Source organism: Procambarus clarkii, chromosome 8 (genome assembly GCF_040958095.1).
Source record: "Procambarus clarkii isolate CNS0578487 chromosome 8, FALCON_Pclarkii_2.0, whole genome shotgun sequence".
Lineage (NCBI taxonomy): Eukaryota > Metazoa > Arthropoda > Malacostraca > Decapoda > Cambaridae > Procambarus > Procambarus clarkii.
Window position 1 is genome coordinate 5,461,865 of NC_091157.1, and position 27,906 is coordinate 5,489,770.

Sequence of the window (27,906 nt, forward strand, 5' to 3'; positions counted from 1 at the left end):
ACTCTTTGTCACATAAGCCTTATACGTGTGTGTGTGTGTGTGTGTGTGTGTGTGTGTGTGTGTGTGTGTGTGTGTGTGTGTGTGTGTGTGTGTGTGCGCGTGTGCGCACGCGGGCGCGAGAGAGAACGATACGATGCAATATGCCATAGATATGCTGAAGAAAAGTAGGCCACTAATCTGTACATTAGACTACCAACTGGTGGAAAGCCAGAGTCCAAGAGCTAAGACCTGCAGGCACAAACAGCATAAACACACATACGAACAACTTACCGAACAACAGCATGGGCGAGGCTCTTCCTGTTCCTCCTGTTCCTCCTCTTCCTTACCACCGCTACCATTCTGTTCCTGCTTCCTTTTCTCCTCCGACAAGAAAGGTTCCCTCTCTCTCACCTGACTCAGCTGGTCGACCTCTCCGTCCTGCTTGTCGAAGTCGGTGGAGATCGACTCCGGCACCGCCAAGGGAGGCTTGGGCGTCGGGCTGACTCGCTGTTGCTGCTGCTGCCGTGGGCGTACCGTGGGCGTGCCGTGGGGAACATTGTTAGTTTTACATGACAATAGTGTGCTCAGAGAAGGAGGAAGATAGAGACGTGTGCTCGGAGGAGGAGGGTATAGGCAGAGAGCTCAGAGGAGGAGGAGGAGGAGTAGGATAGAGTCATTGTCCTCGGAGGAGGAGGAAGATAGAGGCAGTGTGCTCGGACGAGGTGGAGAAGAAGCCCACATCAAAAAGTGGGTAAGAAGGAATTACGCTCACAGGCGAGGACGAGCAAGGTTTTACAAGATGTCGGATATAATTAAATGAGAAACAAGTTATGTCTGCAAGAGGTGTTCGGAGGGTGTCTGAAGGCAAGAAAGAGACGGGAAGATGTTTTAAGTCACAGATGTTAGAGACGTTAGCAGATGTTAGAGACGTTGTCTGACACCCCTGGTGTTAGACAAGCTACTTCTACTAGTCAGTTCTCCAGGAAACAACACACATAGCGTTAATAAACCTACGACAACCAATCAAGAAACCGGTTTAGGTGATCTAATTACAAAGAAAACAGGGGAAAGAAGAAAGAGGAGGCAGGGAGTATCGAATTGCAAGTATTTAAAACCATCTTGCAAGTACTGACTGCAAGGGCCGTTCACTAGTGATGAGGATGTTGATATTACACACGAGTTTGAAGTTTTGATTGTGAGTTGAGGTTAATGTCTGAAATACTAACAGTTACTGAATAAGTTAGCTGTTATTGTTTGGCAAGAAAAATACAAATTGCAAGCTGTTATTAATCCATAACAAACGCCAAAAGCCACTTACGTTGTCGTAAAGTTGCGAGCGGTGCTCCCTACGACCATCCACACACTCAACACTCACTTACATTGCAGCTTAAGTACACTCTCATATTGCAAATAAGTACCTTCCCTTCAGCCAGTGCCTGAAGCAGGGATCCACGAACCTACACACAACAGAGGGCAGGGCGGTGACGGGAGGAGTGGGGTGTAAGACTGATATAATGAACTAATTTGAAAAGTATTTTGGAAGATTCATTCAAAAGGGACGTCACACTGTCAACGCACAAGGGCCGGTTACAAGGGGGGTACGATCCACTTACAAGGAATAGTCACAGGATCCACTAACAGGGAACTTCTTCACACTAACAAATGACGTTGTCACACTAGCTAGGGGACGTCCTCACCCTAAAGGGGGCATGCTCACCCCTCACCAGAGACGTCCTCACCCTAAAGAGGACGTGCTTACCCCTCACCAGAGATATCACACGTGCCACTGACAAGAACTTCCTCACACTAGCAAGTGAGAGTCACACAACACACAATGTACATCTTCTCGCTCTCTCTTCAATCAAGAGACTTAAGACAACCAACTCACTTTGACAGACTGCACAGCGCGCGACTTCCTGACTCTCCGGCAGGTGGAAGTGCGGTAGAGCCTCCGGACGAAGACGAACAATGACTTGAGGAGCCGGGTGAAGAGCTTGCCGAAGTCGGCCATTAAGATGAGGAAGATAGGAATGCCGAGGATAGCGTAGACGATGGTAAGTGCTCGGCCAGCATTGGTCCGGGGGAAGATGTGGCCATAACCTGCGGAAGACACACACGAAGAAGGTTAAAACGACTGAGACTTAGTACAAGACTTAGTTTTTTTTCCGTCGAGGAAAAAATGACTTAGTACATGGTTATGGGAAGATCGGAAACTGATGCAAGCTGGACCCTTTTGGGGGGAAGATGAGAGCGTATCCTCTTCGAGGGTAGAGGGCGTTGAGGACTGGATTAAACTATTTTAAATCGAACTGTAAGCAACAGGGATGACTGAAAGAACAACAGTACAATGTTGGTCTTGTTTCTTGTTCTTCAATTCGCTGGAGAATTGGAGAAGACATTGATACAGACCGCACGTTTGAAGGTTACAGGGAAGCCAAGAGTAACTAACCCGAAAATTGCAAGACCGCGACATCCATTGATGTGGATGAGTGCCACTCACCCACATACGATGTGGGCGAGTGCCAGTCACCCACATACGATGTGGGCGAGTGCCACTCACCCACATACGATGTGGGCGAGTGCCAGTCACCCACATACGATGTGGGCGAGTGCCACTCACCCACATACGATGTGGGTGAGTGCCAGTCACCCACATACGATGTGGGCGAGTGCCACTCACCCACATACGATGTGGGCGAGTGCCACTCACCCACATACGATGTGGGTGAGTGCCAGTCACCCACATACGATGTGCGAGAGCGCTCGTAGTCGGCGCCTAAGAGCTGGCGCGTCTCCAGAGAGCACATGACCTGTGCTGAAGACACGTGTCGACATACTCACCACAGCCATACGACAATACACGCGTCCTGGCGAAGACCACAACGAGTCCACAGCTGGAGGGCGCTGGTGCTCTGCCACACCACCTCTAGTCACCCCCTTCTTCTTCTATATAATATAGGCATAAAAACACACGTATATAGTACTCACCTTGCGGTGATTAGTACTCACCTTGCAGTGATTAGTACTCGCCTTGAGGTCGTTAGTACTTGTCTTGACGTAGTTAGAACTCATCTAAAGGTAGTATCACTAAGTACTATTCTGCTGCCCCTCGCTGACTCAGTAACAGTACCTAAACACCTGTCACCAGGGGCTCGAGGACAACACCTGTCACCAGGGGCTCGAGGACAACACCTGTCACCAGGGGCTCGAGGACAACACCTGTCACCAGGGGCTCGAGGACAACACCTGTCACCAGGGGCTCGAGGACAACACCTGTCACCAGGGGCTCGAGGACAACACCTGCACACTACTTACCGATGGAAGTGGTGACAGTGAGCATGTAGACGAAGCTGTTCATGATGCCCCAGTCGGGGATGTCGTCCTCGGGCGGGCGTGCGCATCCTTGCAGGGATGCGCACTCTTCCCGCACCTTCTTCAGCGTCTCCTGCGCCTTGGCCTTCCAATCCTGCTCCTGCAGAAGGGAAGACGCGGACCACAGATCCTCTATTGTCTGTTCCTCCTTCAGGAGGATCTGATTGTTTACATCGAGAGGGTCGAGGGGTTGAGGTTTTGTTGGATCTTCCATGTAACTGCGCTCTGTGACGCCGAGGGAGACTGCGCAGGCGAGGCAGAAGGCACACCACAGGAGGAACGACGCGGCGCAGTGAACGCTCTCCTGACGGATGCTACGGAGGGTCTCGTGGTGATCGTAAGAAAAGGATTTCCAAGTACTCGTGAAGACGTAAACACATTCGTGAAAGAACGAGGCTTGAGGAGGAGCTTTGTCTTCGGCCTGTTGTCCCTTAGGGTCGAGGTCGAACTCGGCCTCGGGAGGCTCCTGCTGTCCGGTGTTCTCAGACATGCTATCAACCTCTGTGCACAATAACCAGCTTTTAAATTGATATCATTTACAATTAGCTCCAGCATCCATACCACCACTACTACCACCATCCCTGCCACCACCACTACCATCATTACTGCCAACACCACTCTCCCTCCCACCACTTAGAGAACTACCATTGAAACCTTGCAACAAGATCACTTGTGTGACTATATTCATCTGACGATAGACGTTGCAGGATTAATGCAAACTTGTCGTTGACCATGTCGTAGCTCAGTCGATTAAGGCAGTGTCCGGGAAGATCTCGGACGTAGGTTCGAATCCTCGTCACGGCCCTTGTGGATTTGTTAATTAATGCAAATACTCCAACGTCAAGGTCGTCGGAAATATATCAACTGGGTTCCAAGTCATGCAGGATTACCAGGGAATGTCATTGTTGAAGGAGCTCCTCAGAACTTGCTACTAAGAGGAGGAATGTAGACATTTACATAACACAGATTAAGAAAATAGAGATATAGAAAGTCAAAAGATGTCCAGTGATCATAGCTGGTACTGACAGTGTCAGACTATGCTGTATGGTACAAGAATTCAACCAACTTTGACATGCGTATATTGCTGAAGAACAATAGTAGAACAGAACATTTTCACTGCATAATACTTGGATACCCAGGTGCATGGGAAATAGGTTGACAGTTGCCAGAAGAGAACAATGGCAAACATTATGGAGATATGGCAACATTATGGAGATATGGCAATATATGGAGATATGGCAAACAGTGCCATTGTGCCAGAGAGGTTTAACAAGGCAGACGTTGTTACTGAAGGCAACATGTGAGTCATAAACACTCACTCACCGCCTGAGTAAGACTGAGTAACATTTAGTAGGTGAGTCACAAGGTCTTCAACCCCCGTAGAGGAATATCTTTGTACAGCAAGAAGAAAAAATCCTTTTTTTTTTTAAACCTGATGAAATCCTTCATCAGGTGGGAAATCACTGATGCAATCCTTATCACTGCCACCACTACCATCACTACTGCCCCACTATTACTGACAACAACACCATCACTGCCACCATCACCACTTTCACTGCTGCCCCACTATTACTGACAACAACACCATCACTGCCACCATCACCACCTTCACTGCTGCCCCACTATTACTGACAACAACACCATCACTGCCTGCACTGTTACATTATCACTGACACCATCAATGGCACCATCGTCGTTACTGACAACACCATCATGACAACCACTACCACCATCACTTCCACCATCACAGATACCACCATCACTTCCACCATCATCTGTCTGCGCCACACTGGTTCGAACCGGGATTCGAACCCATGCCGCTCAGGATCACTCCCTAAACGCATACACACAGTACTGTCACCACCTCACCAAGGATAGATTTATCTGAGGTGAGGAGAGGCGGGGCGGCGCCCCACCCCTGAGCATACAGTCTGCAGGTATTTGATGTGTGGTCGGACTAGCAGCCATTACGGGCTCGCCATAGCCCGTGCTACATGAACATTTCGTTCTGAGTAGCTAAATCTAAAACAATAACAAACTGGCAGCCATTACGGGTAGCTGTGTGGGTAGGTGTGTGGGTAGGTGTGTGTGTAGGTGTGTGGGTAGGTGTGTGGGTTGGGGGGGGGGGGTAGCGCAGATGTCTGTGGGGTGTGGGGGGGGGGATGATATGACAAACCCATAATATGAATGGGATGAATATGTCGAAGATATAATATGTCTTGGTGTGGGATGTTCCCCTTATTGTCAGAGTGAGTATATCGAGTAATATATCACTGAGGAACATGTCGAATATGCCAAGAAACACATACTGGTGGAAGGAAATGTGACACATGAGGAAGCCATCGACGGGATGGGTATACTCACGGACTGGGTATACCCACGGAATGGGTATAATACCAGAAAAAAAGCAAAATATATGGCTTTCCTCAGAAGGAAAAATAAACCCACTCCTTTATAAACGCAAATAATTAAACTACCTTCATAGAAAAAAAACCACAATTCCACACCCATTTAACGAGAAACAGGTGGTATACCGACAGATGGCTAGGTAGCTAGGTAGCTAGGTGGCTAGGTGGAGCGGGGGTAGGTGTGGTTATGGTGGTGGTGGAGGCGCCTGCCTGCCTGCCTGCATGACAAGTCATGAGTATTGATTCACTAAACTATTTCCCCTTATAGTTTGAGATTCGCGACATGACACGCACCACTCGTATGCCCAAACATCACAGCCACGTAAGAGCTTGATCTCCCTGTCGTTAGATTCCTAGATTTCTAACGAAGACACGTACAGTTGGGCGAAATATACGAGAAGTGGAACCACTACTAGCTTAAGCCGGACACGAGTGTGTAGTTCCCCGAGCCGCCACCAGGGGTGTTGATATTCCCATTTTCTACGAGAACTAAAAATATGCATGACGCTAAGCCGGAGACAGAGGAAGATTAGCGGGGAGACAGATGGAGGAAGACAGGTAAAGACAGAGACGTAGACATGTGTCGAGAAGGATTACAGATTTATCTGGTGTCACCAGAGCCATAGGGGCCCAGGAGCTCAAGACCGACCCTGTAAACTGGTGTTTTACCTCAGAGAGAAAGACAGAGAAACAGACAGACAAGATTTAGGAAACAAAGCTCAATAATCCTCCAGTAGTCTCCTTGAGTTGTTTAATGTCTTCAATTGCTCCTGTTGCTTGACTTTTACGTCGTTCAGTCAATTCAATCTCCTTTTTTTCTGTTTATAAACTATCGCTGTTTACCTCTGGTGGCGACTGTTTCACTTCTCGGCCGTTTCTGTTCCATTGTTTATTGTTTGAGCCGTCTCTCTCTCTCTCTCTCCCACCACTCTTTATCTTTCTCCTCCACAAGTGTATGTTCCTCCATGGCTTTGTTATTGTTGAGGCCAGAATACCCCGCTGTTGCTGCTGCTGCTGCTGCTGCTCCTGATTTTGCTGTTGCTGATGCTGTTGCTACTGCTATTGTATCTGTTGCTGCTGCTGTTACTATTGATATTGTATTCGTTGCTGTTACTGTTGCTAATGTAGCTGATGCTTTTGATGCTGTTGCTGCTGCTGCTGCTCCTGATTTTGCTGTTGTTGCTACTGCTATTGTATCTGTTGCTTCTGCTGTTACTACTGATATTGTATTCGTTGCTGCTGTATTTGCCGTTTCTAATGTTACTGTTGCTAATGTGGCTGACGCTCTTGTTGCTGCTGCTGCTGATGTTGTCACTGCTATCGGTGCTGCTCCTGTAACCTGGCACTTATTACCGAACAGTACTTGTCAGGGTCTGCGGGGGAAGTGAAGTTTAGCACTCTTAAGCCCCTCCTTTCTGGCCTGGCTCCACCTTGGGGCCTTACAACTTAATAACTATATTCTGACGCCCACAATCTTTGTCTAAAGTGACCTTAAAGTTGTGGATGGAGGTGGCTTCCTCGACTTCTTGAAACAGTGCATTCCACGTGTTGACCGCCCGTACAGGGGTGTGAATATTTCCTTACACTTCTTCGAGTTTCTCGTGTTTCCGGCTGCCACCTCTGCCCTTCCGTTCTTCCCTTCTCGCCTCTTAAAGAGGCTGTCCTTTCCTAGCGACTTGAGAAAGGTCCAGGACGGACCGAAACGCCGTCGTTCCTTCACTTTCTAGTGTGTGGTCTGGTCAACATTTTCCTATTCATCTTAGTGTCTTGGGGATTAGGTAGAACACACAGAACTCGCCAGTGATGGTACTAGGACGCGAGAACAGCTTACTGGAGGTGGTAATAGAACACAGGAACAATTTAGAACATTAGAACAACGGACTGAACGTGGTGGTAGAATAGAAATATTCCTCTCAGATGTTAGTGGTGAGACAGAAGAACACCGATCGCGGTTGTTATGGTAGAACAGAAGAACACTTACCAATCGTGGTTGTTATGGTAGAACAGAAGAACACTTACCAATCGCGGTTGTTATGGTAGAACAGAAGAACACTTACCAATCGTGGTTGTTATGGTAGAACAGAAGAACACTTACCGATCGTGGTTGTTATGATAGAACAGAAGAACACTTACCGATCGTGGTTATGGTAGAACAGAAGAACACTTACCGATCGTGGTTGTTATGGTAGAACAGAAGAACACTTACCGATCGTGGTTGTTATGGTAGAACAGAAGAACACTTACCGATCGTGGTTGTTATGGTAGAACAGAAGAACACTTACCGATCGTGGTTGTTATGGTAGAACAGAAGAACACTTACCGATCGTGGTTGTTATGGTAGAACAGAAGAACACTTACTAATCATGGTTGTTATGGTAGAACAGAAGAACACTTACCGATCGTGGTTGTTATGGTAGAACAGAAGAACACTTACTAATCATGGTTGTTATGGTAGAACAGAAGAACACTTACCGATCGTGGTTGTTATGGTAGAACAGAAGAACACTTACCGATCGTGGTTGTTATGGTAGAACAGAAGAACACTTACCGATCGTGGTTGTTATGGTAGAACAGAAGAACACTTACTAATCGTGGTTGTTATGGTAGAACAGAAGAACACTTACCGATCGTGGTTGTTATGATAGAACAGAAGAACACTTACCGATCGTGGTTGTTATGGTAGAACAGAAGAACACTTACCGATCGTGGTTGTTATGGTAGAACAGAAGAACACTTACCGATCGTGGTTGTTATGGTAGAACAGAAGAACACTTACCGATCGTGGTTGTTATGGTAGAACAGAAGAACACTTACCGATCGTGGTTGTTATGGTAGAACAGAAGAACATCGTCTTCCAAAAAGTCCATATTCGATCGTCGGGATCCGTTGAAATTCCGGCCGACCATGACAGCTTGAGCTGGTCGTCGTAGTTCTTCAGCTGATTGTCCACTATCTGGGGGAGAGAGTGTACACTGTGACGATGTACATTATCTGGGGGGAAGTGGAAAGTGTACACGGCTTAAGGGGCCTGCGGGGCCGCTCCAAGCGTGCAGCAACAGCCTGGTGGACCAAGCTCTCACAAGTCAAGCCTGGCCTCGGGCCGGGCTTGGGGGAGTAGAAGAACTCCCAGAACCCCATCAACCAGGTATCAAGGTGATGTACATTATCTAAAGCAGAGTGTACACTGTTTGTGGTGATGTTCACTATCTGAGGAGAAACATCAGCGGGACATCACGTCAATCTTGCGAACGGCTATGATTTTTTACCACGTCAATTTTTGGCTTTAGGGGCCGGTATGGCCAGCTTTTGGTTATACGTCAACACGCGATGTACTCTTCGCAAGAATGGGTTGGTATCCTAGCCTCCCTGGGGGGGCCAGATTCACGAAGCAGTTACGCAAGTACTTACGAACGTGTACATCTTTCCTCAATCTTTGACGGCTTTGGTTACATTTATTAAACAATTTACAAGTATGAAAACTTGCCAATCAGCTGTTGTTATTGTTATAAACAGCCTCCTGGTGCTTCGGAGCTCATTACCTGTTTAATAATTGTAAACAATGCCGCCAAAGATTGAGAAAAGATTGCACAGGTAAGTAAGTGCTTGCGTAAGCACCGGCTCCCCCCTTGACAGCACGCTGGACTTGTGGTCCTATGGTCCCGGGTTCGATCCCCCCCCCCCCCACAGGGGGCCTCGTAGCCTGGTGGATAGCGCGCAGGACTCGTAATTCTGTGGCGCGGGTTCGATTCCCGCACGAGGCATAAACAAATGGGCAGAGTTTCTTTCACCCTATGCCCCTGTTACCTAGCAGTAAAATAGGTACCTGGGTGTTAGCCAGCTGTCACGGGCTGCTTCCTGGGGGTGGAGGCCTGGTCGAGGACCGGGCCGCGGGGACACTAAAAGCCCCGGAATCATCTCAAGATAACCTCAAGGTAAGTGCTTTCGTGAATCTGGCTCCTGACTCTCTCACCTCAAGCTGATCAGAATTAAGCGTATAAGTGTGAGCTTTCCACTAATGGTGGGTATCTGATAGTTTTTATGTAAACGAAAGTGGTTTTAATAGCCACAGTGAGGAACAAAATGGTCTCTCATATTATCAAAATTTATTATCTATTTGGGTTATAGTTGGTGATAGAGAACACTAAGACGGTACACAATCAACTTGTTCTCTTACAAGGAACGTCGCATTTCGATCGTAGGCGTTACATAAGGCCAAACATCATCTTACTAGAAAGTGGAAGAGGCTGGCGAAAGTGACGTACTGTCCCGTTTTCTGTTTTGGGTCCTCTAGTTGGCTAGGAGAGACCACTTTAAATTTGACCCTTTTCTAGACGTTGGGAAGCCTTAGGGGGGCGGGCTGAATCATTAGTGTGACCTCGGAGGAGCAGAGTGAAGTAGCTCTCCAAATTAGGACTCACGGAAGAGTGAGTTTTCTAATTATCTCCTGATAATTAGAAATTTACTTGTGTAAAGGAGGAAATGTATAATTATATTTCTCAGAATGTTTGGTAATATGTTTATTGTTTGTGATGTGTTTATATGTATGTATTAACACGTTGTACTGAACGGGGTGAGAATAGCTTGAGCTACCTCATCCCTTTGTGTGTATTTTACCTCAATAAACTTATTTCCATTTCAATTTCAATTCAATTAGAAAACGGTGAACTGCGCCTAAGAGGTGGAACCCGGTTTTCTGTTACTGTTTCATCCCTAACTCTCTCAATTCTGAACACTCAAACTCATCTTTTTGTTATTTTATTTATATATACAAAAGTTCTTAAAAAACTTTTCTGAATTCTTATAAGCTGAATCTTAAAATTCAACAGTCTTTTGGCATTTACGGCATCGGCGGGTAGGCGGTTCCCTGGGTTTATAACCCTATGGGTGAAAAAACACCTATTTTCAGTCCTACATTATATATTATTGTATCTACATGAAGACGTGCAGGTCAAAGATGGCAGTTATGATCCACCAGTTACTGCAAGATGCTCAACAAGCAGTACAATAAGACAGTGCCCAAACACTTAGGTATAATGAAATGCTTCACAGTAACAGCCGGTGGCTGAGCAGACAGAACACTGGACGCGTGATCCTGTGGTCTTGGGTTTGATCCCGGGCACCGGCGAGAAACAATGGGCAGAGTTTCTTTCACCCCCTGATGCCCCCTGTTACCTAGCAGTAAATAGGTATCTGGGAGTTAGTCAACTGTCACGGGCTATGGCGAGGACCGGGCCGCGGGGACACTAAGCCCCGAAATCATCTCAAGATAACCTCAAGATCTCAAGATAACAGTGAAGCAGCCTCAGACAGTCTCTAAAATGCAAAGTTTTTCTCCTCGTGTTTTAATTCCGTGTATATTAATATATTAATAATTTTAATAATTTAATTAATTAATTAATAATAATAAATATTATTATTTAATAATACCTCCATGCTTATCCGGAGACATTGGTCGCTGTTATACAATAATGATGACACGTCTTAACGATCTAACTACCTACTACTACTTTAACTACTACTACTACTACGACTACAGGTTACGCGTGATTGGTCGTAGTGTTGGCGATTTAGAACTCGCGAAAGTAGATTTGTTGTTTTAGATTTAGCTACTCAGAACGAAGTGTCCATGTAGCACGGGCTATGGTGAGCCCGTGAACGAATGTAGAGATGCCGGGTGAGCTCGGCGCTCCCTCCAAGGGGGTAAAGACGTCAAGACTGACGTCGATATTAACGTCGCCTATTAACGATATTAACGAACGACAAACACACTGATAGGCAGATGTTTAGGGAGCTCCAAGAGTCCCTTAAGCGGGAGGGGAATAAATCAACGTTGATTTATTCCTATTAGAAGGACGGGATCAGATATCCGGGGGCAGTGATCTTGTAAGTCTATCTATTCAATCAATCCATTTATCGTCTATTCATATGTCTGTCAATCCCTCTATTGATGCATAGATCCATTTGTCCATCCATCTATTAATATCAGCTGAGGCTGCAGGATCCAAGTTCAGTAGAACTTCAGGTTTCAATTCTTTTTGACCATGTAGCTCAGTCGATAAAGGCAGCGTCTGGGATGCTCTCGGACGTAGGTTCGAATCATCGTCACGGCCCTTGTGGATTTGCTCAATATCAGCTGGTTTAACCCTTTCCATAGGGTAGACTTGAAGTTCTAAATTCTTCCAGATCAGCTAAACTATCCACCCACTTATCATCCCCTCCCCCTCAGCCACCTATTCCCCCCTCCGAGTCACCAATCCCTTCCCTCCGAGTCACCTATCCACTCACTGTCCATTGAACCTTTTTGCTGACCTACCTTTTCCCAGTTGGAGAAGTTGATGGCCCTATTCTGGACGGTGTTCTCCCAGAGGGTCTCAATGAGGGTGATTTTAGCCTCTTCGTACTTGTGCTTGATCTCTTCCTCGTGTGGGGCTTCCAGGGCCATGAAGAGTAGGGCCCCTAGCGCCGTGTACCCCGCCAGGATCAGGAACATGAACACGTGAGTGAACCCCTTTCGTGAGAACCTGAACGAGGGAGGAGAGAGACGTGAGGGTAAGGTAGAGTCAGCTGTGGCGGTGGAAAAGATTCAGCGGCACTGGGGGTATTGTTGATGGTAATAGTTACTGTGGGGAATGTTTTGGTAGTGGGGGTTGTGACAATGGGGGTAAGAGGCTATTAGGCAAGGACTCAGGTTAACAACAGTAAGGTTAGGACTCACGTGCTGATCTTCTCCACAGCGAAGAGAGTGAACTTCTCGCCCAGACTGAGGCCAGATTTGGCCTGGTCCATGGCCGCCTTGGCCGTCTTCGAGGTCTGAGAGGCCACCCATTGAGAAGCGCCCACTGTCGCATCCTTCATGTGTCCAGACACACTCACCGTCTTGTCCTTGACCTGTACACACACACACACACACACACACACACACACACACACACACACACACACACACACACACACACACACACACACACACACACACACACACACACAGACACACACACACACACACACAGACACACACACACACACAGACACAGACACACACACACACACACACAGACACACACACACACAGAGACACAGACACACACACACACACACACACACATACACACACACACACACACACACACACACACACACACACACACACACACACCACACACCACACACCACACACAGACACACACACACACACACACACACACACACACACACACACACACACTCACACAGACACACACAGACACACACACACACACACACACACACACACAGACACACACACACACACACACACACACACACACACAGACACACACACACACACACACACACACACACAGACACACACACACACACACACACACACACACACACACACACACACACACACACACGCACACGCCACGAATACAAATCAATCAACATATGCCACGCCCACCAACCACGCCCCCGAGAAATAGAAAAAAAGAATAAACATTAAACAAAAGCACATGAAAAAACAATCAAAATATATATAATTGATGACATCTCACATATCCCATACAACAATAGTTTGCCTGACACACCAATTATTGATATATATAACTACAAGCCTAATAAAACCCAAGAGAGGCTAAGGTGGATATAGAGCAAGCAGGTGCAGAGGCAAGGCTCTAGGTGGGAGCAGGACTCTGTGATGTGTAGTGAGAGAAACACATTGTTTTCAGTGAGAAGACATCAGTTAACACGGGTGAGAGTGACTATAGTGACATCAGTGAACACTGGTCTGCCAGACGTGAGACTACTGACATCAATAAACACTAGTCTGACAGACTAGTGACATCAGATGTCACAGACTAGTGACATCAGATGTCACAGACTAGTGACATCAGATGTCACAGACTACTGACATCAGTAAACACTAGTCTGACAGACTAGTGACATCAGATGTCACAGACTAGTGACATCAGATGTCACAGACTAGTGACATCAGATGTCACAGACTAGTGACATCAGATGTCACAGACTAGTGACATCAGTAAACACTGGTCTGACAGACTAGTGACATCACACAGGATGTCAACAAATGTAAACAAAAATTACTCGAACAAGAAACTATATATTAATAAAATTACATAAATAAATACGTGCCCAAGAAAAGGAAACACACAAAACCTACGTAAGAGAAGAAATAATTATATAAAAGGAGAATAAGTGAGAATTACATTGATAATTAAGACTATAGAGAGCCGTAATAAACAGTCTGGTTGCTAAAGCTGAAGATATAATAAGAATAAATAATAATAATGATATATAAGCACTATACCTCTATCACCATACAACACCATCTTCTGGAAACTTAAACACAGTTAAAGCCACCATACTAAAGCCTTTTTTTATAGTTGGAATATATTTGAATCGAGCATTTCAATACATTTTTATACATATTTTAAACTATCAAAAACAATAACATTCAAATACTTTCTAAATATAAAAGCTGCGTACAAAAAATACACAAAATCGACTTTGAAAAGACATTTATAAAATTTCTAATTAAACAACTTGTTTCTCTTGGATCGTTGGCAACATTAAAGAGGAAGTGCAGTTAAGATCACAGGTCAGGACGAACCTGTCACACCGAACACCACCCCGACAACACACCGAACACTACCGAAAACACACCGAACACCCACGACAAGAGGCACGCCCTAGGAACCCTTCTAGTGATGGGTTTGACGTCTCCAATCTCTAATCACGTCCAATCTGACGTCTCTAACTCTTCTCCTTCGTCCTGTCCATAATCTGGGGGTTTGATGGGAAATAAAACTGGTTTATTTACACGGGATGGTGAAGCCTATGGTGATGATGGTGATAGTGATGATGCTGTTAATGAAGATGGCGAGGACGATACTAGAAGTGCTTGTGACATTAGTAATAGTGAAAAGTCACTGAGTTTAACAAGGCATTGTTTCATTATTATTGATAAAAATTAGGAATAATGGTGTGGATTGCAGTGATGTGGACAGTATTGATGGTGAGGATTGCAGTGATGTGGACAATATTGATGAGACTAGCTCACAGATGGCTATAACAACGGTGACATCACCGTTAGACATTCGTTGAACGCCACTATACAGTGTTACTAGGAGACATTCATTGAACACCGTCATTCATTGAACAGTCGCTCAAGCGTGCGACTGTGCATCATGGTATTGGCCGTAGGATGATACGATGACACCGTAGGAGATGCAGTGACACCGTAGGTGATACAGAGACGGCTATAAGAGATACAATGAACATTATGAACACTATCTCTAATTTCTAAGAAAAAAAAGAATTCTCAGATCCCGACTGTAAGACACACGAAGGAGACATACCTCTTCTACCTCGTAATTTCTACTTCTACTTCTACTACTACTACTTATAACTAGTAACCACTACCATCGCACGAACATGGTGGCTTAGAGCCCACTTAAAACTTGTATTGCAACTTTCTTACAATTAACTTATTTTAAACCCCCTGATAATAACTCAGCTATAACACGCAAATTTCGTGCGAAGTTCTATACAAAAAGTGACTTAGAAAAACTATTCCCAGCAACTCAAATAATCAATCATTCCTGACATTTCTCAAGACGAAGCACACACACACGTCTCATGCAACATGCAATGTAAACGACGATAAAATCGGTTTATAAGCTGGAAAAAAAGGTATATTGAGCCACGTTAAGTATGCAAACTAGGTGCATTGGCTGGTGCTAGAGAAGATTGTGTACAGGAAACAATCTGCTTCAATCAGTAGACATTAACAAACTGTTCATCTGAAAATGAAAGAGAGAGAGAGAGAGAGAGAGAGAGAGAGAGAGAGAGAGAGAGAGAGAGAGAGAGAGAGAGAGAGAGAGAGAGAGAGATACAGAGAGAGAGAAAGATACAGAGAGAGAGAGAGTCAGACAGACAGACAGACAGACAGACAGACAGACAGACAGACAGACAGACAGACAGACAGACAGCACCTCAAGAAGCAACAGCTTTGCAACTTTGCATAGAACATGCAATAATGAATTTCTGCAATCTTCACTCACGTAGATAAACGGGTTCTGAAAAAAAATGACAAAAATCAATAAGACATTGTTGCTGTAAATCATTTACATCATTATTTACTAGTGTTGTTATAACTGTGGCTGTTATTTACAAGGTGCCAGATAAGAGAGGTTTACATCAGTTTGGGTTTACCTTAATGCATTGAGAGTTTTTTACAGGTTTTCAGCGTTAAAATGTTGGGACATATTTGGGATGTCCTGCGTCTCTCTGCTTCGTCCTGGGAGACTAATATGGAGGGATTCTCACGACTGGTTGTGCAGTCTGTCTGCTCTGTGGTCTGCCTGCTCTGCAGTCTGCCTGCTCTGCAGTATGTTTGTTCTGCACCCTGTCTTCCCTGCACCCTGTCTGCTCTGTGCCCTGCCTGCTCTGCAGTCTGTCTGCTCTGCAGTCTGTCTGCTCTGCACCCTGTCTGCTCTGTACCCTGTCTGCTCTGTGCCCTGTCTGCTCTGTGCCCTGTCTGCCCTTCAGTCTGTTTGTCCTGTACCCTGTCTGCTCTGTGCCCTGCCTGCTCTGCAGTATGTCTGCTCTGCACCCTGTCTGCCCTTCAGTCTGTTCTGTATCCTGTCTGCTCTGTGCCCTGTCTGCTCTGCAGTCTGTCTGCCCTTCAGTCTGCCTGCCCTGTACCATGCTTGCTCTGCACCCTGCCTGCCCTGCACCCTAGATCTACACCCTAGGCCTACACCCTAGGCCTACACCTACACCCTAGGCCTCAACTCCATATTACAAACAAACTAGCCGTGTGACCTTCAGTTAACGCACATCAATACATCAGATGGACTGTACCTTACAAACATGCAGCTCGCCAACTCTGTTTACACACACACACACACACACCTGTAGAGACTGCGCTACACACCTGCGACCACCCGAGTGCATGGTTGCACGCAATAAGCCATACTGCGTCACATAAGCGTAGTCTCGTTGCGTGCGCTGCTGTATCAACAGGCAGCATACAGCATACAATATACACCACATAGTATACAACATACAGTATATAGCATAACTTCAAGTTGAACTGGAAGTCAAATATAACCAACTTTTGAATATATATATATATATATATATATATATATATATATATATATATATATATATATATATATATATATATATATATATATATTGAATATTTATGGAAGCAAAGTGCATTGAAGTCAAAAAAAGCTGTGCACATAGTTAAGTAAGTACTAAGTACTTAAGTAAGTCTTAAGTACTTAGACGAGTAACACAAGCAGAGGCAGTTGCTATTTCGATATAATTATTTGGTTTTTCCCTTGTTTTGTTAATTAAACTTGAGAGAAAAATAGCTTCTTAATAAGGGCTTCAGATTACGAACTGGAATTATGTCAAGAATGCTGATGTCAAGAGATGTCAGGCGATGATAATGTCATGAATTCGAAATAAGGAGATGTCATGAGATCAGTTTACAAGAATGACAAAGTCCATGGTATTTATGCTGACGTCAGGTCATGGTAGTTTGAATATCGGTAAATCAGCCAATTCGGGAGATCGTTAGGTAATGGGGTATTGTTATCAGAAAATCAGGCGAGTGAACTGAGAGTCGAACGAGGATTCAGAAAGCCAGCGTCGACGAATGGCGTCTTGTTCTTCCATCATAAATAAAGCTAGAAAGTTCAGAACTTTAGTGTGTTCAGTCGAGGGATGTCTGAAGGTCTGTTGTTGTTGTTGTTGTTAAAGATTAGCTGCCTGGAACAAAAAGTTCCAAGTATCACGGGCTATGGTGAGCCCGTAGATGAAGGACAGTGGACACTAAGCTTACTGTGAACTAGGAACACTAACTGTGCCATCTGCAACATGCAGTGATACGACGGTGAGAGTGAGGAAGCCTGCTACTGTTGAGGACTGTGATGGGTAAGCCTTCACCGTTGAGCACTTCACTGTTGCACAGTTGTGTAGTCAGGCTCAGGCACACCCACGGTGCTCAACGCCCACGGTGCTCAACACCCACGGTGCTCAACACCCACGGTGCTCAACACCCACGGTGCTCAACACCCACGGTGCTCAACACCCACGGTGCTCAACACCCACGGTGCTCAACACCCACGGTGCTCAACACCCACGGTGCTCAACACCCACGGTGCTCAACACCCACGGTGCTCAACACGCACGGGGCTCAACACCCACGGTGCTCAACACCCACGGTGCTCAACACGCACGGTGCTCAACACGCACGGTGCTCAACACGCACGGGGCTCAACACCCACGGTGCTCAACACCCACGGTGCTCAACACCCACGGTGCTCAACACCCACGGTGCTCAACACCCACGGTGCTCAACACCCACGGTCCTCAACACCCAAGACAGTGAACATGCTCCAAGAACAACTCCCTCGCAACACCTGCATTTGTCTCGTGTTGATTAGACAACTACGCGGTCAAGTCATTAAGTCAAGTCCACCGTAACAAATAATTTGTGTTTGTCTTAAAGAACATACTCGAAGCACACAGGTATAAATTAAGTGCATGTGTGTATATAACTGAAATGTATATATATATACACATATATATACATAGGATAGCGCTACTAGGCGGTCTTATACAACATGCATACGGCATCTCGTTTTCTTCCAGTTTTTGTTGACTCGACATTTTGTCTATCACGAAGGCAGTGCGAGTTTGCATGTGTGTGTTGGGCGTCGCTTGTGATCATGCAAAAACATTGTAAACAAACACACACTTACAAAAGCAAACGGGCTCTGAAAAACACGAAAACAAAAACAACATGAATATATATTTTTTTTATAACTATTAACAAAATCTATGTGTTTGTTAATGACAAAATTGATCATAGAATTAAGATGAGTTTAAGATGAATTAAGATGAGTTTAAGATGAATTAAGATGAGTTTAAGATGAATTAAGATGAGTTTAAGATGAATTAAGATGAACATTAAGAATTAAAATTGATATTAGATTCAATTAATGATGTTCAGACGTAGGCTAACTAGCCATCATGGCTGAGGCTGCCATGACAGGCTGCCATGACAGGCTGCCATGACAGGCTGCCATGACAGGTTGCCATGACAGGTTGCCATGACAGACAAGCCAACAAAGCTCCAGTGTCTCTTAAAGTCTGTCTCTTGGAATTCACACATAAATCTTACCAAATATATAAGAGTCAAATGTTACCTAATTTGCTTTTATATGATTGGAAATGTTTTCATAAACATCAAAACGCCTCACCCAAAATTTTTATTGCAATGGTTTTTGTCTGAAATTTCAATGATGGTGAAGAGAGTATAAGTGAGAAGAGTAAGTGAGAAGTGAGAGAGAGAGGTTTTTCATGAACTCCCACTTACACCAGACAAAACTCCTTGAAAGGGACGAATGTCGTCTATACCCACACGTGCCCAGCTGGCGATTGATAACACTAACGCTTTCAATATATAGGCAGGACAACGAGATCCCTTTATGCTCTCAATATATAGGCAGGACAACAAGATCCCTTTACGCTATCAATATATAGGCAGGACAACAAGATCCCTTTACGCACTCAATATATAGGCAGGACATCAAGATCCCTTTATGCTATCAATATATAGGCAGGACAACAAGATCCCTTTACGCTATCAATATATAGGCAGGACAACAAGATCCCTTTACGCTATCAATATATAGGCAGGACAACAAGATCCCTTTACGCACTCAATATATAGGCAGGACAACAACATCGATTTACGCTATCAATATATAGGCAGGACAACGAGATCCCTTTACGCTATCAATATATAGGCAGGACAACAACATCCCTTTACGCTATCAATATATAGGCAGGACAACAAGATCCATTTACGCTCTCAATATATAGGCAGGACAACAACATCCCTTTACGCTATCAATATATAGGCAGGACAACACTGTGCCTTCAAGCCTTACCCCTTCCAGAGGGGTAAGCTGCTGTGTGGACCTATATTGACCTATAGGGATAGGTGCTTCACCTCACCCATAGTTATACATCCGGCTGCTGTAAAATTGTAACCACTTGAGCCTTTGAAAATGTTGACAAGGGTCAACGAAACGCATCTCTTAGCGTCAGGCCATAATTAAACCTGTCAAGTGAACTTTGAAACTGACACACACACACACACATAATATATATATATATATATATATATATATATATATATATATATATATATATATATATATATATATATATATATATATATATATATGCGGAAAATCCACAGAGAAATATGAAATGAGGTGAACGTTTCGGCTTGTTAAAGCCTTTGTCAACACCAGACTGACATGTCAGTCAGTCTGGTGTTGACAACGGCTTTAATCAGGCCGAAACGTTCACTTCCTTACACATTTCTCTGTGGATTTTCCGCATATATATATACATATATATATATATATATATATATATATATATATATATATATATATATATATATATATATATATATATATATATGTCGTACCTAGTAGCCAGAACGCACTTCTCAGCCTACTATGCACGGCCCGATTTGCCTAATAAGCCAAGTTTTCATGAATTAATTGTTTTTCGACTACCTAAACTACCTAACCTAACCTAACTTTTTCGGCTACCTAACCTAACCTAACCTATAAAGATCGGTTAGGTTAGGTTAGGTAGGGTTGGTTAGGTTCGGTCATATATCTACGTTAATTTTAACTCCAATTAAAAAAGATTGACCTCATACATAATGAAATGGGTAGCTTTATCATTTCATAAGAAAAAAATTAGAGAAAATATATTAATTCAGGAAAACTTGGCTTATTAGGCAAATCGGGCCTTGCATAGTAGGCCGAGAAGTGCATTCTGGCTACTAGGTACGATATATATATATATATATATATATATATATATATATATATATATATATATATATATATAATAAAATGTTTTACCAGGCGAACATGTAGTCAGTTGTGAGCCGTGCGAGCGAGGTAGAGAGTGTGTTTAGTACCTCGTAAAAGTAGGTTTCAATTATTCACGATTCGGACTGACTGTGGCGATGGTTGAGAGGTCTGTGGTCGTCAGTGGTGTGGTTGGTGATGGTGTGGTTACTAACGATGTGCTCGAAGAGCTTTCAGGACATATTCGTACTCTCTATGGGTGGTCAACAAGTGGGATGCACTCATAGCAAACTTTGTGGAAGCCAAAACAGGCTACGAACGATGGTCATAGTTTATCACCCTTCCACTAATACCACTTTACTAGACACAAGATCCTCAAGCAACCCCGTGCTTGATAGTTTATATATTTTACCTCTCCGACCCTGTTTGTTCTCAACCCGGTCGTTATTCCTGTTCAAAAAAATATTATACGTGTGATAATTATCGTTGTGTGTGTACTTCTGCCCCAACTAGTCATTTACGTATTATTCTCTCATTAATTATTCAAACCAATTATTTCTTTCGCAAACAGTTTTCAAGACAAGTTATTTGTGCATCAGTTCATCTCATATTAATCATGCACATTTCCTTCTCATAAATTATTCACATAGTATTAATTCTCATAAAAGGTTCATTTCTTGCAACATATCTCATTATGTACAATTAGTCTATCAATATTTCTCAGTAATCATTCTCGTCCCATCTATTGTAAGATAATACTGTTCTGAATATTGTAAATTTTGGGGGATATTAAGGGTTTACAATTTTCATTGCCGTGCAGAGTTTTTTAAGGGGAGAGGGGAGGGTTGGAAAATTTATGGGGGGTCTATAATTAGTGTGAAGGTCTATTAGGCCTCTTGTTAACTATTAACCAGTTAATTCTCGTTTGTGGTGGTAGTTGTGTTAGTGGGTAAGGTGGTGGTGGTAGTAGTGGTTGTGATGTTGGTTGTGCTTGTGGTTGTGGTGGTGGAGTAGTGATGGTGACGAAGTAGTGTTGGAGGCAGGCAATCAAGGTGATGGTGGTGGTAGTTGTGATTGTAGTGGTGGTGATGGTGGTTGTAGTGGTAGCTGGTTCAGGTTGTAGTGTGCCATGATCAACGTAGCTGTTGTGGTCAGGACTGAAACACTGTTATTTAGCTTATTATTTACCCTTAAAGCTGAAAAAGGAAATATTATCTCATAAGCGTCCATCAGGAAAATAGCCAAGTAAAATATATACTTTAACCTCACTTCTGATTGGTCCAACTATTTCCCAAAGCGAGTAACCTGAGTAACCTTCATAAGAAAAACAATCCTGATTAACTGTTATTTGGGACAACTGAACAAAGAAGAACAACGCATTTGTTCTTGAAATAAGAAAGCACAATGTAGTTGAGAAATTGTTCAGGAAGAAGTTGTAGAAGCCACCGCCGGCCTCAACTTTAAGGCCAGAATAGACGAAGAATTCGAACGCTAAAAGTTGAATTATAACACAACAGGAACAACAGTACGACAGTACAACAGGGCAAGTAAGAGGGACACAGAGACCTAGACCTCGTCTTCCCGTAAGCACAAATAGGTATGCACCAATAGGTAAGTGCGCACGCAAGCATGCACACTCACTCACTTATTCACTCACACGCGCACACACACGCACACACACACACACACACACATGCACACATACATGACAGCTATGGTTTAGCGAAAACATAAAATCTATTTCTGCATTCATGCAGTTACCTTGCAATTAATATACGTTTATTTCCTAACGCCATCACCACCGACGTAATAAAGTCTTAGGACGCAACACTCAACATTTGACTGAGTTTCGGGTCGAAAGAAACCACTGTAATTTAAGCGCCAACTTAAATATTTTCTTAATCCTTCGAGAGAGAGGTGACGGAAGTCACTAAATATTGACTTATTTGATGGATTTTCGTCCTATGACATTTCTTAAGGTAAATAAATAAATATTAAATAAATTTTTCCATACACCAGCATACTCTGCTAGTGTTAATATTGTATTTTATTATTTTGATTCTATATTTAATTTTGAATTTTAATACATAGAGTGTGGCGAAGGATATATATTCACCGGGATGTGTATACTGCTTCTCAGTATGTATACTCCGAGAGTATACGTTAGTTTACTTTTAGATGGTAAACCAAAGGGTACAAGAGAAGGCAGTATGGTGCAAACACCATAAGGCCTATTGCGGCGCGAATGATTCCAATCAGCGGATTCGATGTAAACCAAATATCCAATCCCGGGTATACATGTTCCTGCAGCACTAGTTTACTTCACTCCATCACGCTAACTATTCCACATAAACTACAATTGATTTGAAAAGCATTTCCCCCTTGCTTGATAAATACATTTTTCCTCCAATAATCTTGTGATGGAATGGTAAGATAACAGGTGTTCGTAGTTGTGGAATGGTAAGATAACAGGTGTTCGTAGTTGTGGAATAGTAAGATAACAGGTATTCGTAGTTATGAAATAGTAAGATCATTAACTGACAAATGATAACGAATCACAACAACGCGTCTCAAGTCATGATAACCAAACCACACACCAGAAAAAAATGAAAGAAACAACGAGAACGTTTCGGTCCGTCTTGGACCGAAAAGGCTCATCTCTCCACCCACACACACGACCTGATAATGGTCCGGGACCCGACCGAAACGTCGCCGTTTCTCTCCATCTTCTAATGTGTGTTTTGAAATTGAAATTGAAATAAGTTTATTGAGGTCAAATACACACAAAGGGATGAGGTAGCTCAAACTATTCTCACCCCGTTCAGTACAACGTGTTAATACATATATAGACATACACATCACACACAATAAACATATTACCAAACATTCTGAGAGATAAACATATACATTTCTTCCTTTACACAAGTAATGTGTGTTTTGGTTATCAGATAATGACAAGGAAGTAGAGGAAAACATCTCACCGTGTCGCCGTGGAGGAAGTGTGGCAGCTTACTTGAGGGGCGCTGCCCCTTGATGTCGTCTAGTGTGACGTCCTTCATTATGTTAGCAAGAGGGCAGGACAGGCGTAGAGAAATACCAAAGAGTTGGAAAGAGGCGTTGGAAGAAAGCTGACGTCCAGGCTTGGTCGTCCGAATAGGGTCGTCCGACCCTATTCAAGAGGGTCGTCCAGGCTTGTGTAGGGTCGTAAGGCAGGCTAATGGGGTGGTTAAGGGTGAGGCTAAAAAGGGGGGGGGGTTTGGGACCTATGGTTCTGTGGTAAGGAACAAGGGAAAGGATGCAGTGATAATTCTTATGAAATATTAGAGGTCTTGAAGCTTGATTTTTAAGACATGTCTCTCTCTCTCTCCTCGAAAATTTCTTCATATCCTCTTCGCAATTCTTCTGTTACTTGAGTACTTCAATGCACTCATTCTTCGCCATTATAGGCCTAAGTAGCGCTGGCAACCGTTGTATAAAACACATAATTTGTCTCTATTTTTTCTTATGCTATAGAAAGATTTATATGCAAAAGAAATCAACAGAAAATATATTTTTATAAAGATCGGAACTATTAAGTTTCAAGTAGCACATGAACATGAGTAGACGGGTAGAGTGTAGCACAGTGTTGTGGTACAGCAGTAGACGGGTAGAGTCTGTAGCACAGTGTTGTGGTACAGCAGTAGACGGGTAGAGTCTGTAGCACAGTGTTGTGGTACAGCAGTAGACGGGTAGAGTCTGTAGCACAGTGTTGTGGTGCAGGAGTAGACGGGTAGAGTCTGTAGCACAGTGTTGTGGTACAACAGTAGACGGGTAGAGTCTGTAGCACAGTGTTGTGGTACAACAGTAGACGGGTAGAGTCTGTAGCACAGTGTTGTGGTACAGCAGTAGACGGGTAGAGTCTGTAGCACAGTGTTGTGGTGCAGGAGTAGACGGGTAGAGTCTGTAGCACAGTGTTGTGGTACAGGAGTAGACGGGTAGAGTGTAGCACAGTGTTGTGGTACAGCAGTAGACGGGTAGAGTCTAGCACAGTGTTGTGGTACAGGAGTAGACGGGTAGAGTCTGTACCAGAACACAGCCACGGGCACATAATATTGTCACTTTGGACGAATTTCCCCCTTGTCTCGTACCGTCATTCCTCGCAGAAAAAATATTATTTCCTTCTTCGTAAATGTTAAATATCTTAACTAAAACATTTTGAAACGATTGTGCCCGCCGACCTGTTTCCACCCGTCTTCACGGTGCGTCAATGCACGTGTGAGCCACCACGTGTGACTCTGCACGTGACTCTGCACGTACAGAAAAGCACGAATATTTCGTAAACGATTTAACTGAGGTGGACATCGACGCGCCTATGTCCGGCCCGTACCCCAGACCCTTCACCCTACAAAGTCGAAGAAATGTAAAGCAATGCTCGTACCCTATATCCGGGGGTCAACAGATACACACAGCACTGAAAGAATAAGTTGCGGAAGCCACCTCCACCCTACAAATTTGAGTGGGGCGTCTTTTGACAAGTGTTAAATTAGAAGCGGTTGTGCCTTGACCGCCCACGTACGAACTTGGCAAGCCTCCTGACTCTTGTTTGCCCGCGGAACCGCTACAATTGTGGTGGTTTTAGAACCATTCCAAGCACCGGAATTTTGACGTAGTTGTCAGTAACATCAAAAGTGGCTTTGATTGTGGTGGGTGGGGGGGGGGAGGTTGTAAGTACTCACCTAGTTGTGCTTGCGGGGGGGGGGGGGGTTGAGCTTCGGCTCTTTGGTCCCGCCTCTCAACAGTCATAGTGAAGGGGTTTTTTGGGTGCGGGGGCGGGGGGGGGGGGGGTTGTAGGTGAGGGGTTGTAAGTAAGGGGTTGAGGGGGGGGGGGATTGGCTGAATTTACAGCTTTACAATTAACTATTGTTTGGCTGCCAGAGCCAAGGTTGTAGTCACGAGCACATGAATGATGTATTAAGTTTGCTGATTTGTAGTCTGTTTTCTAGAATATTCCGTGTGTGTGTGTGTGTGTGTGTGTGTGTGTGTGTGTGTGTGTGTGTGTGTGTGTGTGTGTGTGTGTGCGTGCGCTCTTTAGTATTTGTGAATCATACGTGAATTTATTTGTATATATCTTGCATATGTATGCACTCTTATTTGACAAAATAACAACATTATCAAAGCCCATTTAAAAATAACTATTTAAGAAATATATAAGTTATTATATAGAGAACTAATTCCTAATTAACTAATTAATTAATTAATTAATTAATTAATTAATTAATTAATTAATTAATTAATTAACTAATTAACTAATTAACTAATTAATTAATTAACTAATTATTCCTGGCTTTGTTCCCTACATGATTTAACCTTTGATGTGATTTAGGGTTTTGCAACCCAGGATATTGCTCCTTGTACCACATCAAGTTAAGGTAAGATCAAGGTAAGATAACATAAAGGTAAGATAGCATAAAGGGAAGTTAACATCAATACATGATAACAGGCTAAGGAAAGATCAGATTAAGGTAACATTGAGATAAGGTATTATGAAGGTAAGTTAACATCAAGGTAAAGTAACATAAGGGGAAGTTATCATATAGGTAAGGTAACGTAGAGAAGATAACATAAAGATAAGGTAACGTAGAGAAGATAACATAAAGATAAGGTAACGTCAGAGTAAGGTAAAAATCAGGGTAAGGCAACATCAAGGCAAGATAACATAAAGGGAAGATAACATCAAAATTAGGTAATATTAAGGTTATATAATATCAATTTAAGGTAACATCAACGTAGGATAACACCAAGATAACACCACAATATGGATTGAGGATCACACACAGCCATAACACAGTAATAATATATATAATATAAATTAACTAATATTATTACAGTAACGATATCACAGGAAGTGATATCGTTGGTTTAATAACATTTTTGATATCATTGAGTTATCTTATCTTTTTCTCTCTCTCCCCTTCTCTTTGGATTTCCTTCATTCTCTTCTTAATTTTCCTGTTCACTTGTTAATCTTAGCTTCTTTCATTGCTTTCACGAATTCGTCACGAATTTGGATGATTTTCTGTTCGTATGCATGCGGAGTGGGACTGACCCGAACACCTCACACGAACACATGTTTCGTGTATTGTAATTTTCAGTACTCACTGGTTCGTATTTGGTTCAGAAATATCGTCCTTCACGAACGTATTTCAACACTGACTCGCACGATGGTTTCGTAGTTCGAATACACGCATAATATATCATTTTCTAGAGGTATCTTTCTACACACATGTTGTAATTTATCTTTTTCTAACTCAATGACTGTATAATTAATAGCTTTTCAGGTTTTTTTTGGTATGAAAGGTACCATCTCACACTGTGAGTGTATGAGAGGTTCAATTTAACACTGTGAGTGTATGAGATATTCCATTTAACACTGTGAGTGTATGAGAGGTTCAATTTAACACTGTGAGTGTATGAGATATTCCATTTAACACTGTGAATGTATGAGAGGTTCAATTTAACACTGTGAGTGTATGAGAGGTTCCATTTAACACTGTGAGTGTATGAGAGGTTCAATTTAACACTGTGAGTGTATGAGAGGTTCCATTTAACACTGAGTGTATGAGATATTCCATTTAACACTGTGAGTGTATGAGAGGTTCCATTTAACACTGTGAGTGAATGAGATATTCCATTTAACACTGTGAGTGTATGAGATATTCAATTTAACACTGTGAATGTATGAGAGGTTCAATTTAACACTGTGAGTGTATGAGAGGTTCCATTTAACACTGTGAGTGTATGAGAGGTTCAATTTAACACTGTGAGTGTATGAGAGGTTCCATTTAACACTGTGAGTGTATGAGATATTCCATTTAACACTGTGAATGTATGAGAGGTTCAATTTAACACTGTGAGTGTATGAGAGGTTCCATTTAACACTGTGAGTGTATGAGAGGTTCCATTTAACACTGTGAGTGTATGAGAGGTTCCATTTAACACTGTGAGTGTATGAGAGGTTCAATTTAACACTGTGAGTGTATGAGAGGTTCAATTTAACACTGTGAGTGTATGAGAGGTTCAATTTAACACTGTGAGGGTATGAGAGGTTCCATTTAACACTGTGAGTGTATGAGAGGTTCAATTTAACACTGTGAGGGTATGAGAGGTTCAATTTAACACTGTGAGGGTATGAGAGGTTCCATTTAACACTGTGAGTGTATGAGAGGTTCAATTTAACACTG

General features: G+C 43.4%; 1 protein-coding gene across 8 annotated transcripts in view; it reads right to left on the minus strand.

Moving 5' to 3' along the window:
• Positions 1–27,906, minus strand: part of LOC123759605 (potassium channel subfamily K member 18) — a 98,010-nt gene that overhangs the window by 18,166 nt on the left and 51,938 nt on the right. For 2 of the 8 annotated variants that reach the window (XM_045744727.2, XM_045744726.2), the window contains exons 5-11: positions 18,545–18,559; positions 15,824–15,838; positions 12,475–12,647; positions 12,073–12,280; positions 8,574–8,712; positions 1,868–2,079; positions 271–498 (exon numbers count right to left, since the gene is read on the minus strand). In XM_045744727.2, the coding sequence (XP_045600683.1) occupies positions 271–498; positions 1,868–2,079; positions 8,574–8,712; positions 12,073–12,280; positions 12,475–12,647; positions 15,824–15,838; positions 18,545–18,559 (990 nt within the window). Of the gene's footprint in view, positions 1–270; positions 499–1,867; positions 2,080–3,294; positions 3,853–6,053; positions 6,206–8,573; positions 8,713–12,072; positions 12,281–12,474; positions 12,648–15,823; positions 15,839–18,544; positions 18,560–23,667; positions 25,201–27,906 lie in introns of those variants that run through there. The other 6 variants (XM_045744728.2, XM_069316562.1, XM_069316533.1 and 3 more) reach the window with 6 other exon arrangements.